We start from the raw sequence: 13562 nt of genomic DNA, 5'->3' as shown, positions 1-13562 counted from the left end.
CTCCTGGATGCGTGCCAGAATAATTTTCTCGAACAGCTTGCCCAGGATCGAGGTAAGACTGACTGGCCTGTAGTTCCCTGGGTCCTCTTTCCTCCCCTTTTTGAAGATGGAAACCACGTTGGCCCTCTTCCAGTTCTAGAAAAGCTGTTTAGCAGGTCCTACCATGCCAGCAAAGACCCACCTGGACCATCTTGGGTTGGTAACATTTGCGTAGTCAGCTCCCTTGAATCTTTTTTATTCACTGAATACCCAAAAATGAACATGCATGGAAAGGCTTCATGTTTTAAGATCCTCTGAATATCACTATTTCATCACATATTTTTGTGCAAGGAAATGTTTATCCATTGAAATATCTGAGCATAGAGACCTCAGTGCATATAATGCAAGTGGTTAATAAAGAAATAGTGTTGTCTGGCACGAAAAGCAAATTTGTTGCTTTAGCTCCAATGACTATGAAATATAGCTCAGTCTGGAGAACTAAGAATATTCCCTTTGGGCAATATGCTACTGGTATTGCCCTCAAATTAGGCATTATTTATGTATGATTTCTAAGGGGGGAGGGATATCAGCCTGACACTTGAAACAAAATAAAATAAATTAACCTTTCATTGCTAGGAAGTTTTTACAGGTTAAGAAGTGGGAGGAAGATCTCGGCATATATATGTTGGGATGAGATAGGATGTTTTGTGTGTTTTATATGTTATATTCAGATGTCCTACTTCTTTCTGAGGTCATTAAGTTTCATTTCATTTTACATATAGGTCTTTCATTAAACCTTGAACTTGTATCTGCTGTCAAAGTCTTAGCTCATTTTTCCTCCAATGATAGGTTGATAACCCCTCTGTCTAATCCTACATTGCAACAAGGCACTCTCTTTGTGTCTAGTGAGAGTTAATTACCTAAACTGTCACACATCCTGAGGACAAAAAAAATCATAGTTCATAGGAGGGTGTAACAGAACTCTTTGGAGATTTGCCCAAAATGTGATTTGCAAAAATCTATCCCTGACAAAGTTCCTTTTACTTTTCATAATTTATTGTAAATGGCTTTGAATTACAGTCTCTGTAATTAAGTAAGTGCTATGTTATCCCAGGGTCTGTTTTGCATCCCCTCCTGACTGATATAAGAAATTCTTATTCATAGATTGTAAGGCTGGAAGGGGACCTCAGGAGATCATCAGGTCCAGCCCCCTGCACCAAGCAGAAAAGATAACTCACAGCAGGAAAGATAACTGGGGGTCAGGTGACCCCAGCAAGGTGACTGTCTCTTCTTAAAGATTTCCTGTACCACCTCTGGAGGAAGCTTATTCCATAGTCTGGACACCCTGACTGTGAAGAAGCTTTTCCTAATGTTGAACCTGAATCCAGGAGTTGGTGGCCATTACTCCTGCTTTTCCCCTCAGTGAACAGTTTACCTGGTGAATAGTTGCTCACTGAGCCCTTGGTGTACTCCCCTAGTGTAGCACTAAGCTGCTACCAGGTCCCTGTCAGCCTTCTTTTCCTCAGTCTGAAGAGTCCCAGATCCCTCAACCTTTCCTCGTACGGCTTGCCTTTTAAGACTCTGATCGTATAGGTGAATCGTCTTTGGACTCTCTCAAGCTTGTCCACATCCTTGTAAAAGTGTTGTGCCCAGAACTGGATGCAGTACTCCAGCTGTGGTCTCACCAGTGCTGAGTAGAGCAGAAGAATCACCCCCTTGGTTTTGCTGGAGATGCACTGGTTGATGCATGACAGAGTATTATTTGCCCTACTGGCTACAGCATTGCACTGCCAGCTCATATTCATACTGTGGTCTGTTATTACGCCCCAGGTTCCTTTCATTTGTGGTGCTAGTCAGTTTGGTGCTGCCAAGCCTGTAGGTGTGTTGGGGGTTGTTTGTCCCCAGGTGAAGCACTTTACATTTCTCAATGTTGAACTTCATCAGATTCTGATCTGCCCAACTTTTCAGCCCATCTGGGTCCGCTTATATCTGTAGCCTATCTTCAAGCATGACTACGCTCCCCCATAACTTGGTGTCATCTGTGAACTTGACCAGTGAGCTCTTCACCCTCACATCCAGATAGTTAATAAACATGTTGAGAAGTACTGGACTGAGCACCAACCCCTGTGGGAAACTGCTGCCCACTTCTCACCAGGATGATGCAGATCATTCACTACAACTCTCTGGGTTCTATCCTCCAGCCAGTTTCTCACCCACCTAACTGACTTGGAGTTAAGCCCACAATCCTCCAATTTTCTCACAAGGACATTGTGGGATACTAGATCAAAGGCCTTTTGGAAGTCAAGGTATACAATGTCAACCTGCTCTCTCATGTCCAGATGGCAAGTTACCTGGTCACAGAAGGAGATGAGGTTGGTAAGGCAAGACCTGCCCACGATGAAGCCATGCTGGCTGTCATTGAGAATCTTAACTTCTGCAAGCTTATCTACAAAATCAAAAGATTGCAAGATCTGCCAATAACACCAAAATTAAAGGAACAGCAAAAAAATGAAGAATGAAAATAATTCAGATGGATTTGGAGCAGGAAGTGAACAAAGTAACTTAACATACACTGGGTGTGTCTACACAAGACATTTACTGCACAGTTGACTAATTAACTGCTCAGTAAACATTTCAAGGTCTACACACATTCCCCTACTAGGGCACACAAAACTAATAAACTCCACAGCAGGGTAACGCTTGTAAAATACAAGTACTATCCTGCTGCAGAGTTTTTATGTGCCCAGCAGCACATATGTAGATGCTTTTCCAGGGTGTTTCAGTGCAGTGCTAGCTGGCAGGGAACCCCAGCCAGCCACTCCACAGCACATACAGCCCAGTCAGAGAAGCTCAGGGTAGCAGGCTCATCCCCCAGGTTGCCTGCAAGGTTGGGCTGCTCTGAGCAGGTTCCGTGTTCTGCGCATGAACCTGGGAGCAAAAAACTCTGGAGCTTATTAATCGCATGTGTAGATATGCCCACAGATATAAAACTATAGATCAGAAAGTAACAATTGAAATAGAGCACTTTTTATGTTAACTTTAGGAAGGAGTTACAGTGGGAGATGCTGTGAAAAATTTATTACAGGTGTTGGTATATTGTCTGGCTGAGGTAAAAGGCTTAGCAGAATATTGGTGCACAGCCAAACAGGAGAAAGGATACAATTGAAGGAAGTGATACTAAATTCATATTTCTAGCACTTTTGGACTCTCCTGTGTAAAGCTAACTTAGGTAGTGATCATATTTAAAACAGAAGGACATTTGCTGTGGGTGAAACATTTTGAAAATCTCTAGGACTGTGTTTCCTTACAAATGACTTTTGTGAAAAATCCAATGAAGTCATTGGTAGTCCCTTGACATGAGGAAAACAGTCTTACAGTAAGTAGGGGAGTCATTGCTGAGTCCTTAGATGACTGAGGAGGCCAGTCTGAGAACCACGTGTTTGACTGCCAACATGGCTAATAGTTCTAGGAGAAAGGAGGAGATCTTGATAATGTCAGGTGACAGATCTTTCCCTATTTCTCTCCTGTCTATTTGCCTCCATAGTGAGACAAGTTTGCTTGAAATAATCTATGCTTTGTTGTACATCATAGCACCACTGGGAAAAATTCAGTGCTGGAGTCTCCCAGGTACTGATGTTAATACTGCATATTTTTAGAGTGGTCATCAAGGTGTTCTTGAAATTATTCTTTTCCCACCTCTAGAGCAGTGACCATTGGTAGGTTTGGAAGTATAGGACCTGTTTTGGGAGCTGGTTGTCAGCCATCCATATGAAATGTCCTATTCAATGGAGCTGGTGCCACATGCACATGTTTTGTCCACTTGTGTATACATTTCAACTGGTATTCCATCAGGACCATATGCTTTGTTCTTCATTTGCTTAATAGCTTTTTTCAAGGCCTCTTGATAAGTTGGTGGACCTGCTAGGTAGTTCTTAGTGGGGTGTTGTGCAGTGACTTTGCTTGTATTGCCTTCAACAGCAGAATCTCAATTCAGTGATTCTTGGAAGTGCTCCTTCCACTGTGTGTTGATGGTTGCTCTGTCTTTAAAGGGTGGTGTGCTGTTCTTGCACCTCAGATGGATGGCTCCTGTGTTTGGCCCATAGATAGCTTTGGTTGTGCTGAAGAAACTAGGCATGTTGTAGCTGTCTCAAACTTTTGAATCTCTTTCGCTTGTGGTCCTCCCACCACTTATTTTTGCGCTCAAATTTTCCTCTGGGTCTCAGCTTTAATGCAGCAGTACATATCTTGCATCTGTCTGGAGTTTACATCATTCTGCCAAGCTTTGAAGGGCCTGTTTTTTTTCTGTTGATAAGAGCTTGAATTTCCCTATCATTCTCACTTAACTAGTCCTTATGTTTCTTTGTGGAGAACTCTATAGAGATTTTTTGCACACCTCCTGGATGCCTGTTTTGAGGTCCTCCCAGTGATAACAGGTGTCAAGATCATCAGAGAGACCAGAGAATTTTTCACTAAGGCACTGCTGGACATGTTCATTTTTAGCAGGGTCTTTCAAGTACTCAATATTGCATCTCTTATTTGGTTTCTTCTTGTGTTTACATCACTTTGGAGCAATATAAAGTAACATAAAACTTACAGAATGATGGTCTGTTCAACAGCTTTCTGCACCAGTCATAGCTCTGGCAATAAGGACATTGTGACACTCCCAGGCACACACTATGATTTGTCAGTCAGGTGCTGGTGTTTTGTGCAGTTAGTAGGGCTGTGCAAAGCTTCAGTCCCTGGTTCAATTCAGCGGACATTCGGCTCAATTCGGTGGCCAGATCTCCAAATCAGAATTGAATCAGGAGACCCTTTAATCTCTCTGAATCGAATCAGAACCCTCCAAATCAATTCAGAGAGATTCGGAAAGATTCAGTGATTCAGACAGACACAGCTTTAAATGTGTTTTCTACGTAATTCAAGGTACCAGGGGGCTCGCAAATGCTGTGATGGTGAGGCAGATGGAGCATCCTGCAGGAGCTTGGGGGGCTTCCCAGCAGACCCAGAAGTGGAGCAGAAGCACTTCCTGTCCACTTCTGGGTCCACCATGGAGCATGCGGTGACACCCCGCGGGCTCCCCAGCTGGGAGATTGGTGCTTCCTGGATCGGGGGGGGCACCTGGGGTCCCCCCATGGCCAATCACCAACCTAGAGGGATTCAGGGGGCCCCCCCTTTGCAATCAGCGGCAGACCCGGAAGTGGAACAGAAGTACTTCCACTCCACTTCTGGCCTTGACACCAAGCATGCAGCCCCCACCCCCCCCGTGCTCCTGTGGGATGTTCCATCTGCCCCAACACTGCAGGGTTCGTGAGCCATGCCTGGTACCTCAAGGTATGTAGAAAAAACATTTAAAGCTGTGTCTGGCTGAAGCACTGATTGTCTGAATCGGCATCATATCTTCAGATTTGGATTTGGCTGAATCAAATCAGGACAGTGATCCAAATCAATTAATTGAATCACTGTCCCTGATTCAGGCTGAATCCGAATTGAATACAGACCATTTCTCACACCCGTACTTTGCAGCCTTTTCTTCATCTTCTTACTCCACCATTGATGACCTTTATTTTTATTTTTGGATCATTATTATTCTGGAAACCTCACTCTCATTCTTGTTGCCATGGGTAACACTGCTTGGAGTAGAAAACTTGAGACAGTATTGCTCTTGAAGTCATTTGTAGTACACAACCCATGTCAAGGTTGCAATCCTTGGGAGGTCCAATGAAGTATCCAACATGCTGTCACCTTAAAATCAAAGTTTAAGACTTAGTATAATCTCCTTGAACAGGAAGAAGTCAGTTGTCTCTGCCACTGGGGAGGGTGAATCATCCATGGTTTGGCAGTGATCTATCCAGATTATACAGAAGCATTGTTGATGGGTTTTAGAAAGAGCCAATTTCTGGTCTTCTTCACTACTGTGCCCCACCTTGGGAAGTCCCTCATGATAGAGACATAATCAGCTTGAGGGAGAGGGTTTTCAGGGTATTATTTAACAATCCTGGCCGGATAAGAACTGACTGAAAAATTCCTGTCAGAACAAAAATTTTAGTAAGCAAGAAGGAAAAAAACATTCCATGAAAATTTTTTTGGAAGCTGTTTTCCATTTTCTGAAGGAAGATGGATTAGTGGTTTGATTGCTAGCCTAGGATTGCTCTGTTCAATACTCTTTCACCACAAACTTCCCACATAACCCTTAGCAAGTAACAGAAGTCTAGATCTACAAAAGGATCACAATGTCTGGCTTCTGGAATACAATCAATAGCTCTGATTTAGGGACCTAAACTCCATATACAAGTTATGGAGATAGTTTGGCACCACAAAGTGAGATTCACAGCACAGAGCTATCTAGGAGAAGCTTTGTCGAGAAAGGTACCACTTTAGTCCCATCTCTTTCCAGAAATAAGCACCTACCTCTAGGACAAATGAGTTACCTAACTTCATTCAGGACCTACCCACATTCACCCTTAAGGTTTAGTCCAGCATTCAGGTCCCTGCTCAGGAGCTTTTAAATGATTTATACATCAACAGTTTAACATATCTTATGATGGCTATGTGGCAGAAGGCCACCTCTGTTTCTCCCCAAAAACTCTGCTCTGTGACAGTTTGGTTAGTATGGGCCCTGCAGAGAGTACACACCTTACCCTATCTCTTTTGGTAACCTGAGTTGGATACATTCCTGAGGGAGTGGGGAAACCTGCTCCCTCTTGCCTATGTGACTGGCATCACATACCTGGGTGGGGGGCTTGGGCTCCCTAGTGTTCTAGAGGCTCTGCCAGTCTGCCCAGCAACCAGTGATGCATTTCAAATTGGTTAGCTGGCAGCCAACTGGTGCTGGCCTCCATTGGACCAGGTAAATGAGGTTATAAAGGCTATATAAGTTAAGGACTGCCCAGTAGGAGGGGAAGTAACCATGATGAAAACTCAGAGAGAGAGAAGAGCTGGACCATGTGAAACATGCTCTCTCTCAACTCATGATCAATGGACTGCCTGCCTCCAGAGGGAATCTCCACCTGCCTCTGGATGATACTTGTGAGTAAGCTATCTGAGATCTAACTAAATATATAGCTTGCAGTAACTCAGATGCTACCCCAGCCACCCCATTTGCTTTATGGGACTTCTCTGATACTACACAACTCTGTACCCTATTCCAACCCTACTCCTTGTAACCAATAAAGTCCTCCTTTGTACCTAGCATGGGAGACTTATTGGGAGTGGGTCTAGATTATGCCTTGGAGTCCCCTTGGTTTGGCTGACTAAGGGAGACCACTACTTGTGCTTCTGACTGAGGGAAGCACCCCAAGTTCTTGAAGTGAGTCAAGTAGCCTCGAGGGCTACGAGGCCTGTGTTTCCCAGGGGGAACAGTGTCAGGATCAAGTCCGTCCCTGGGTGGTGGCAGCTATTTCCCCAGGCTGGTGGGTGTGCTTCAGGAAGGGGGTCAGCCAGATGTGAAGTGCCCCAGGGAAGCACTTGGAGCCTGGAAGGTGGTCAGGGACAGTGGGGTGGGTGGCTCAGCCCAGGATAAGCCACAGGCTGTCAAGTCATTTCCTCCATAACTAAGTAATGGTACACAACTTGTCTTCCTTCTAAAAGCAGAAAGCTTGCTTTACTACTTCAGTATCACATTGATGTAAAATAGAGACAATTGCAATTTACAGTAAGTCTGTTTTCTCTCTGTATATGCTGTTTCTCTCACATCAACACAGTGCTTATGCAGCAATATGTCACTGGCTGCTTCTTGACTTTTGACCATTCAGCTTTTCATTAAAAAAAATGCAGGGTGGTAGGCATTGATTCTGTCATGTGGATTTTGTCTTGCACTGTAAGTTTTCAGATGCTGTCATACAAGTTCCATGAGGTACACATTTGACAGATAAGAGGATTATCTTCTTGTTAAATTTAATAAAGTAAGCTTTGGGATAAGTACCTATCTGTGTCCATAATGCCAGTGGGTACAAGGACCTCTTTAATGTGCCTTTTTGCAACTACAAAATTGAAGTCCCCTTCCTGTCCAGAGCCAGGGATTTGTCCCTGAAAGGGGAAATGGTAATTCTGGTATCTGTTATTGGCTAGGAGGTCCTGCCAGGAGTATCACATGAAATTAATGGAGCAGTAGTATAATCACTAGAATAAGCAAATCAGCACTTTATTGTGCAAATAATGTGCAGAGCACTTAGATGGAATGAAAACATCAATGGAAAAGTGAGAATATGGAAAATGAAAGGGCTCAAAGATAGAGTGTAGTGGTACTCAGCTGCTTGCAACATATTTTCCAGGTGCATATTCTTGGCTGTTTCCCAGGGTATGACCCTTCTGTGATGGTGCCTGATCCTAGTAGCCAATGAGGTGCTATTGTGGCCACTTATACCTTTTATGGCTCCATACCTAAAAAAATCTCTTTTTGTTTACACCAAAATAACATTCAGAGACATGAAAACAATTGAATAAAACTTCAGGGAGAATGTACTTTGTAGTATAATAAGTAAGAACACATATAGGCAACTAGTTCCACCCCAGTGACCAAAAGCAGATAACATGGTGTAAATTTAGATTTAAGGGGTTCCTATACTGTGGCAGCGCACCTTTGGGTGCTTGCCACTTTAAGGACTAGAGGCAGACATCTGGCAGGTGCCTGATTAGGTGGACATTTTAAGATGCACTTTATATAGGGTGAGGCAGCAGTTTTCTGCCAGTGGCCAAGAGAGAAACATCAGTAGGCTGAGCTATGGCTCAGGAACATCTTGGAGATAAGGGCAGGAGCTATGGGGATGGTTTGGAGGCTCCTGGTCCTGGCCATGACCTAAAACTGCACCCTGCTAGGTACGGGGGGTCTGTCAGGGCTGCCTGGTGGGACTGTCCCCAAGAAATACCAGACCAATTACTCCCCCTGGTAAAAGGCAGGTAGGGGCACCTTAACCCTGGCCCCCACCATCTGGTGGGTAGTTGTGAGAGCTGTGGGATCAGTGGGGTCAGGCTCACCCATTAATAGGCACCTGAGCCCAGCAGGGACAAAGGGTCCCAGAGGCCCCAGATGGGGCAATGTTGTTGGGAAGAGTTATGGTGAGGGCCTGCACAGAGTTGGGTGCAAAAAGTGGCAGTTGAAGGACTGCATGTGTAGGGGTGTAGAGTAGGGCTTCTGAGGGGGGCTTGAAGGGCTGAACTGGGGGGTACTGAGTAGGGCTGCAAGAGCAGCCTGTAGGACAGTACATGGGCCAACCCCCATGAATGAGAACAGAGTCGAGAGGTCTGGTGAGGGGCCTGGGGCGGAGTCAGCCTGGTATTTGGCATGAGGTGAGGTCACATAGAATAGGGGACCTTAAGGGAACCGAAGGGCTGCATGTGTTCCACTGAAGTGCAATTAGTGAAGCCCAGTGGCCCAAAGGGGCTGCTCAAGGGCAGTGCAGTGTGGCCCAGTAATGGGCAGTATGTTAAAGGCCCCTGTGAAAGAGGGAGCAGACTGAGTGTGTGTGCGAATGAAGTCCAGTGTTGGACTGAATTTGCCCCGGCCTCAGACTGGGGAGCAATCACAATCTGGATGCCATCTGCAAGGCATGGGCAATGGTGTAGGGGAGGTACGGAGCTGTGGATAGTGCCCCCTGGCATCAGCGTAATGTAAGGGCAGCCTCCTGCTTATTATATCATAATAACATTCAAGTCGTGGCAGGTGAGTTAAGGCAGACTGCCCTAGGCAGGTGGGCAGGCTGACTTGTGATTTGGCCTCGAGTGTGCCCCTGCCACATACACGTGCGCAGAGCCTGCTCCGACATGCTGGAAATTCAGTGCGTCAGAGCAGACTTGATTAATTGAGTCTCCTGAAGCATGGAAATTGACATGCTCTTGCAGGCTTCCACATCATGTGCATCAGTGTTCCAGCACACCTCTGCTGAAAAAATGGCAGTGGGGCGCTTTGAAATAAAACACATTCAATGAGTTTTAGTTTAAAGTGCTGTGTTGCCATTTTTTCAGCCTGGGAACGCACAGGGATGCTAATACATGTGACATGCAGGCACTTTTAATTTGTGCAGCTAAAGTGTCCAGTGCCACGTCCCATAGCACATGCAAAAATGCCCGAGACATTTACACAGTGCACCAGAGCTAACTGATTTATGCTATTTCCTGTAAGGATACATAATTGCCGCCTAGTGGCTGGTACAATTTCAAAGAGTTACAGGAAACCCCCGCTATTCGTGAGTTCGGCATTTGCGGTTTCAGATATTCATGAATGCCAAACCCACATTTTAAATACACTTTATGCACTTACAGGAGCTCCTCAGCAGCTTGCCGCTGCTAGGCTCCCCCCATCACTGCTGTGCCCCCCACCCCTCCAGTGCCGGGGGCATTGCATTCATGAACGCAGTGCCTTATTTGCTGATTCCACCATTCGCGGGGGATACGAGAACGTATCCCCTGTGAATGGCGAGGATTGCCTGTACTTCTTTTAAGTGTAAATCTGTATCTCTTTAATGTTATTTAAGTTTATTGGGTCCACCATGAGACTGTTGAATTTTTTAATTAATCCTAGCTCATACTAAATGAGCTTCATTGTCAAGAAAAGTACCTTCAGCATGCATTGCTTCACATCCGTGGACTTAATTCTTTCTGTGATATATATCTGTTCGATGGCTCTGAAAGCATTATGTAGATTTTGCTGAGAAATTAGGGGTCAACACCTTGTTGGTCGACTAAAATATTTTCCCTGAATTTTTGTTTTTAGGTTACATTGAAGAAGCTTGTATAGTGCCTTGTCCATTTGATTGCAAGCTAAGTGACTGGTCTAGCTGGGCCCCTTGCAGTTCATCTTGTGGAACTGGGATGAAAATAAGGTCAAAGTGGCTTAAAGAAAAGCCTTATAATGGAGGTCGTCCATGTCCAAAATTGGATCTCAAGAATCAGGTGAGCAAGTAGCCAACAAAATATTAAGTATTTTTGCTTTGATTAGTATGCTCTAAGAAGCATGAAAAAAGTACTGTTCTCAACTACTGAGCTCTGTGGTGCTTGACCTCCAGCCTACGGAGTTACGTCATCCACCGGGGGGTCTCCTAATGGGTCCAGCATTTGGTGGCAAATGGGGATGAGACCTAATTTGGTATGCAGGGCTGGATCTATGTGCTGGAGTGACTTGCATATACTGGATTGGGCCCTGGCTGCCCTACCCTCCTGCACTGGATCATATCGTAGCCAACCTGGCCCCCCACACCAGATCAGGCCCTAGCAGAGCGAGTCCCATGTACTGGTTCAGGTTTCAGCCTTGCACACTGGAATGGATCCACAGACCTCATCTGGCCTGTGGACCAAACTTGCACCACTCAGCTGGTCACAGGGTTGGAAGGTTGGGCACCACCGACTCAGTTTATCAACAGAGCTTCTGGCTTCCCTTTAAAAATAATTACTGAAGGTTCTCAAATTTCCTTTTGATGTGCATCTAAGAAAAATCCAAAATATTATCAAAGAGCTTTTATGCTGTAAGCTTTAACATTTTAAGCACATCTGCTGTGGTAGTTTAAAAACGTGGTATTCTTTAAATGTTCTTAGGTATTTCAAAAGATGATCTTGTTAATGATCTTACTGGTTGGGCATCTGCAACATACTGGAATGTTTTAAAGTTACTATAAAACAATTACAAGACAATTTTCAGGAATAAGTGCTAATACAGATTTACATTAATACAAAATGAAACACTTTCACATGGAAAACTAATTATTTACATCATGTGGTAATTAAAAGCAAATTTTCTATTAAAGCTGATATCAAAACATATACCTCTCTTAATTTTTTGTTTGTTTCTAAAGAGAAACCTAACATGATAATTCAGTATTGGTGCAGGTGCTTCATTACTTTCATGTCAGATAGTTGTAAATTTTCACCTGTATTCCATTTCACTTTGCAAAGCCATCATCTGAACACAAAGCAAGATTAACACATACCTCCTGTAAGAAGTGGCTTTGCTGTCCTTTGATTCACTATAATTGAAATCATTCTTTTGAATGTCACAATCTTGAGCCCATTAGGTTTGTAATGAATTACAATCCAGTGATTGAACTCTGTATATTTCAAAACATCTGGGAGCAGAACTGCATGAAAAGTCTGCACTGGAATAAGGCTTAGTGGTGTGACTCATAAGGATTTGGCTGTTTTATACAGCATGCACGTACGTTGAACAGCCAACCAGTGCATGTTGGGAAAACAATAAACCAAATCCATATCCCTTTTCAGGTGCAGGCTCTACAAGCAACTTCAAGCCCATTAGAGCATGGAGTGACAATATGTGGCCCATGGGCCAGATCTGGCTCCTGGAACCACTGGATCCAGTCTGCAGATCCCAAGGGCTTTGCCTTTGCCTGCAGCTGCACCAGGGCTAAGCAGCAGAGGACTGTGGTGGGACAAGGCAACTGCCTTCCAGCTGCCTTTGCTGCTGCTTTTCCCTGCTCCCTGCCCTTTCCCTGGCGACAGTATGGGCATAGCTTCCAGCTGGTGGAGAGTCCTGCTGTAGCTGTTCAGCTGGAAGCAGCATCCATACTGTTGACCCTTCTCCTTCCCTTCTTCCCTCCCCACTACTTCTTCCCTCTTCCACCTCCCAGATGTGGCACAGAAGTGGCAACAGTGGGGATGCAGCTTCCAGCTGCCCAGCCTTGGTTTAGGTCCACACAGTTGGAAGCTATACCTACACCCCAACTGGAGAGCAGCAGGGCTGAGAGAAGCAGCCATAGCATGGGCTCAGCTCTCAGCTGCCTGGCTGACTTGGGTGCAGAAAAAGTCCTCTGATGCTGAAGTGCCACAGAAGCAACCTGGTTCACATCAGACTGAAGCTGCATTGTTCCAGTCTGCAGCTTGAAAAGTTTGCCAGCCACTGTACTAGGCTATTGTGCATGTGACTGAGATCTCTTCCTTTCTATCTAGTGCCTATCCTTATTTGTATAGCTGTTCCATTTACACTCCAGTCACAGACCACTCTTCTATGCAGAAACAAACAACAAGGTGACCCCTGGCCAATCCAAGTACAATCTAGCTGCGTAACTGGGACCATCAAATTTCTTTTTTACTCATTCTGTGCTTGTAAGATCAAAATTTGATTTTTAAAAACTAAACTGCATTTTCACAAAAAAATAGATTTACAAGATTTCATTGTCTTTATTTTCCCCTCTGAGAAACATCTTTAGAATCTCACTTTGGGTCAAACCTTGCATTCAGTACAGTAAATCACACAGGAATGTATGGATCACACTCCCCAAAACCAAATTTGATAATAAAATTTTAGTTATTTTCTAAGACAGAAAAATAATTTTGCGTTTTTTCTTTTGCACTTTTTGCTCCATGAATGCAAATAATATATATATTTCCTAGCAGCCTCCTTGCTGCTCCAGGGGTGGGGGTGTGGCCAGAGGCCAGCTGGCAGGGCCCCTTAGACGAGGGAGTAGGGAGAGGTTTTATTCCCTCCTGTCTCCGGCAGCTGGCAAAGAGGGGACTTATCCCATCTCTTGTCCTTTGCAGGGAGTAATCAGCAGTGGCGGTCTGGAGGTATAAGCCCACTCCCTGCCCCCTTTGCCTCAGGGGGCCATGCCACCGGCATCTGGCTGCACCCCCCCCCCCCC

The 13562-nt window shown here is 44.7% G+C and overlaps 1 protein-coding gene across 1 annotated transcript in view; it reads left to right on the top strand.

The window, feature by feature from the left end:
* THSD7B (thrombospondin type 1 domain containing 7B) overlaps positions 1-13562 on the top strand; it is a 754813-nt gene that overhangs the window by 498025 nt on the left and 243226 nt on the right. The window contains exon 14 of the mRNA XM_019522475.1: positions 10688-10866. Within this exon, the coding sequence (XP_019378020.1) occupies positions 10688-10866 (179 nt within the window). The remainder of the gene's footprint in view (positions 1-10687; positions 10867-13562) is intronic.

Source organism: Gavialis gangeticus, unplaced genomic scaffold (assembly GCF_001723915.1).
Source record: "Gavialis gangeticus isolate Ggan-Ray unplaced genomic scaffold, GavGan_comp1, whole genome shotgun sequence".
Classification (NCBI taxonomy): domain Eukaryota; kingdom Metazoa; phylum Chordata; order Crocodylia; family Gavialidae; genus Gavialis; species Gavialis gangeticus.
This window is presented reverse-complemented; position numbering and strand designations above follow the sequence as displayed.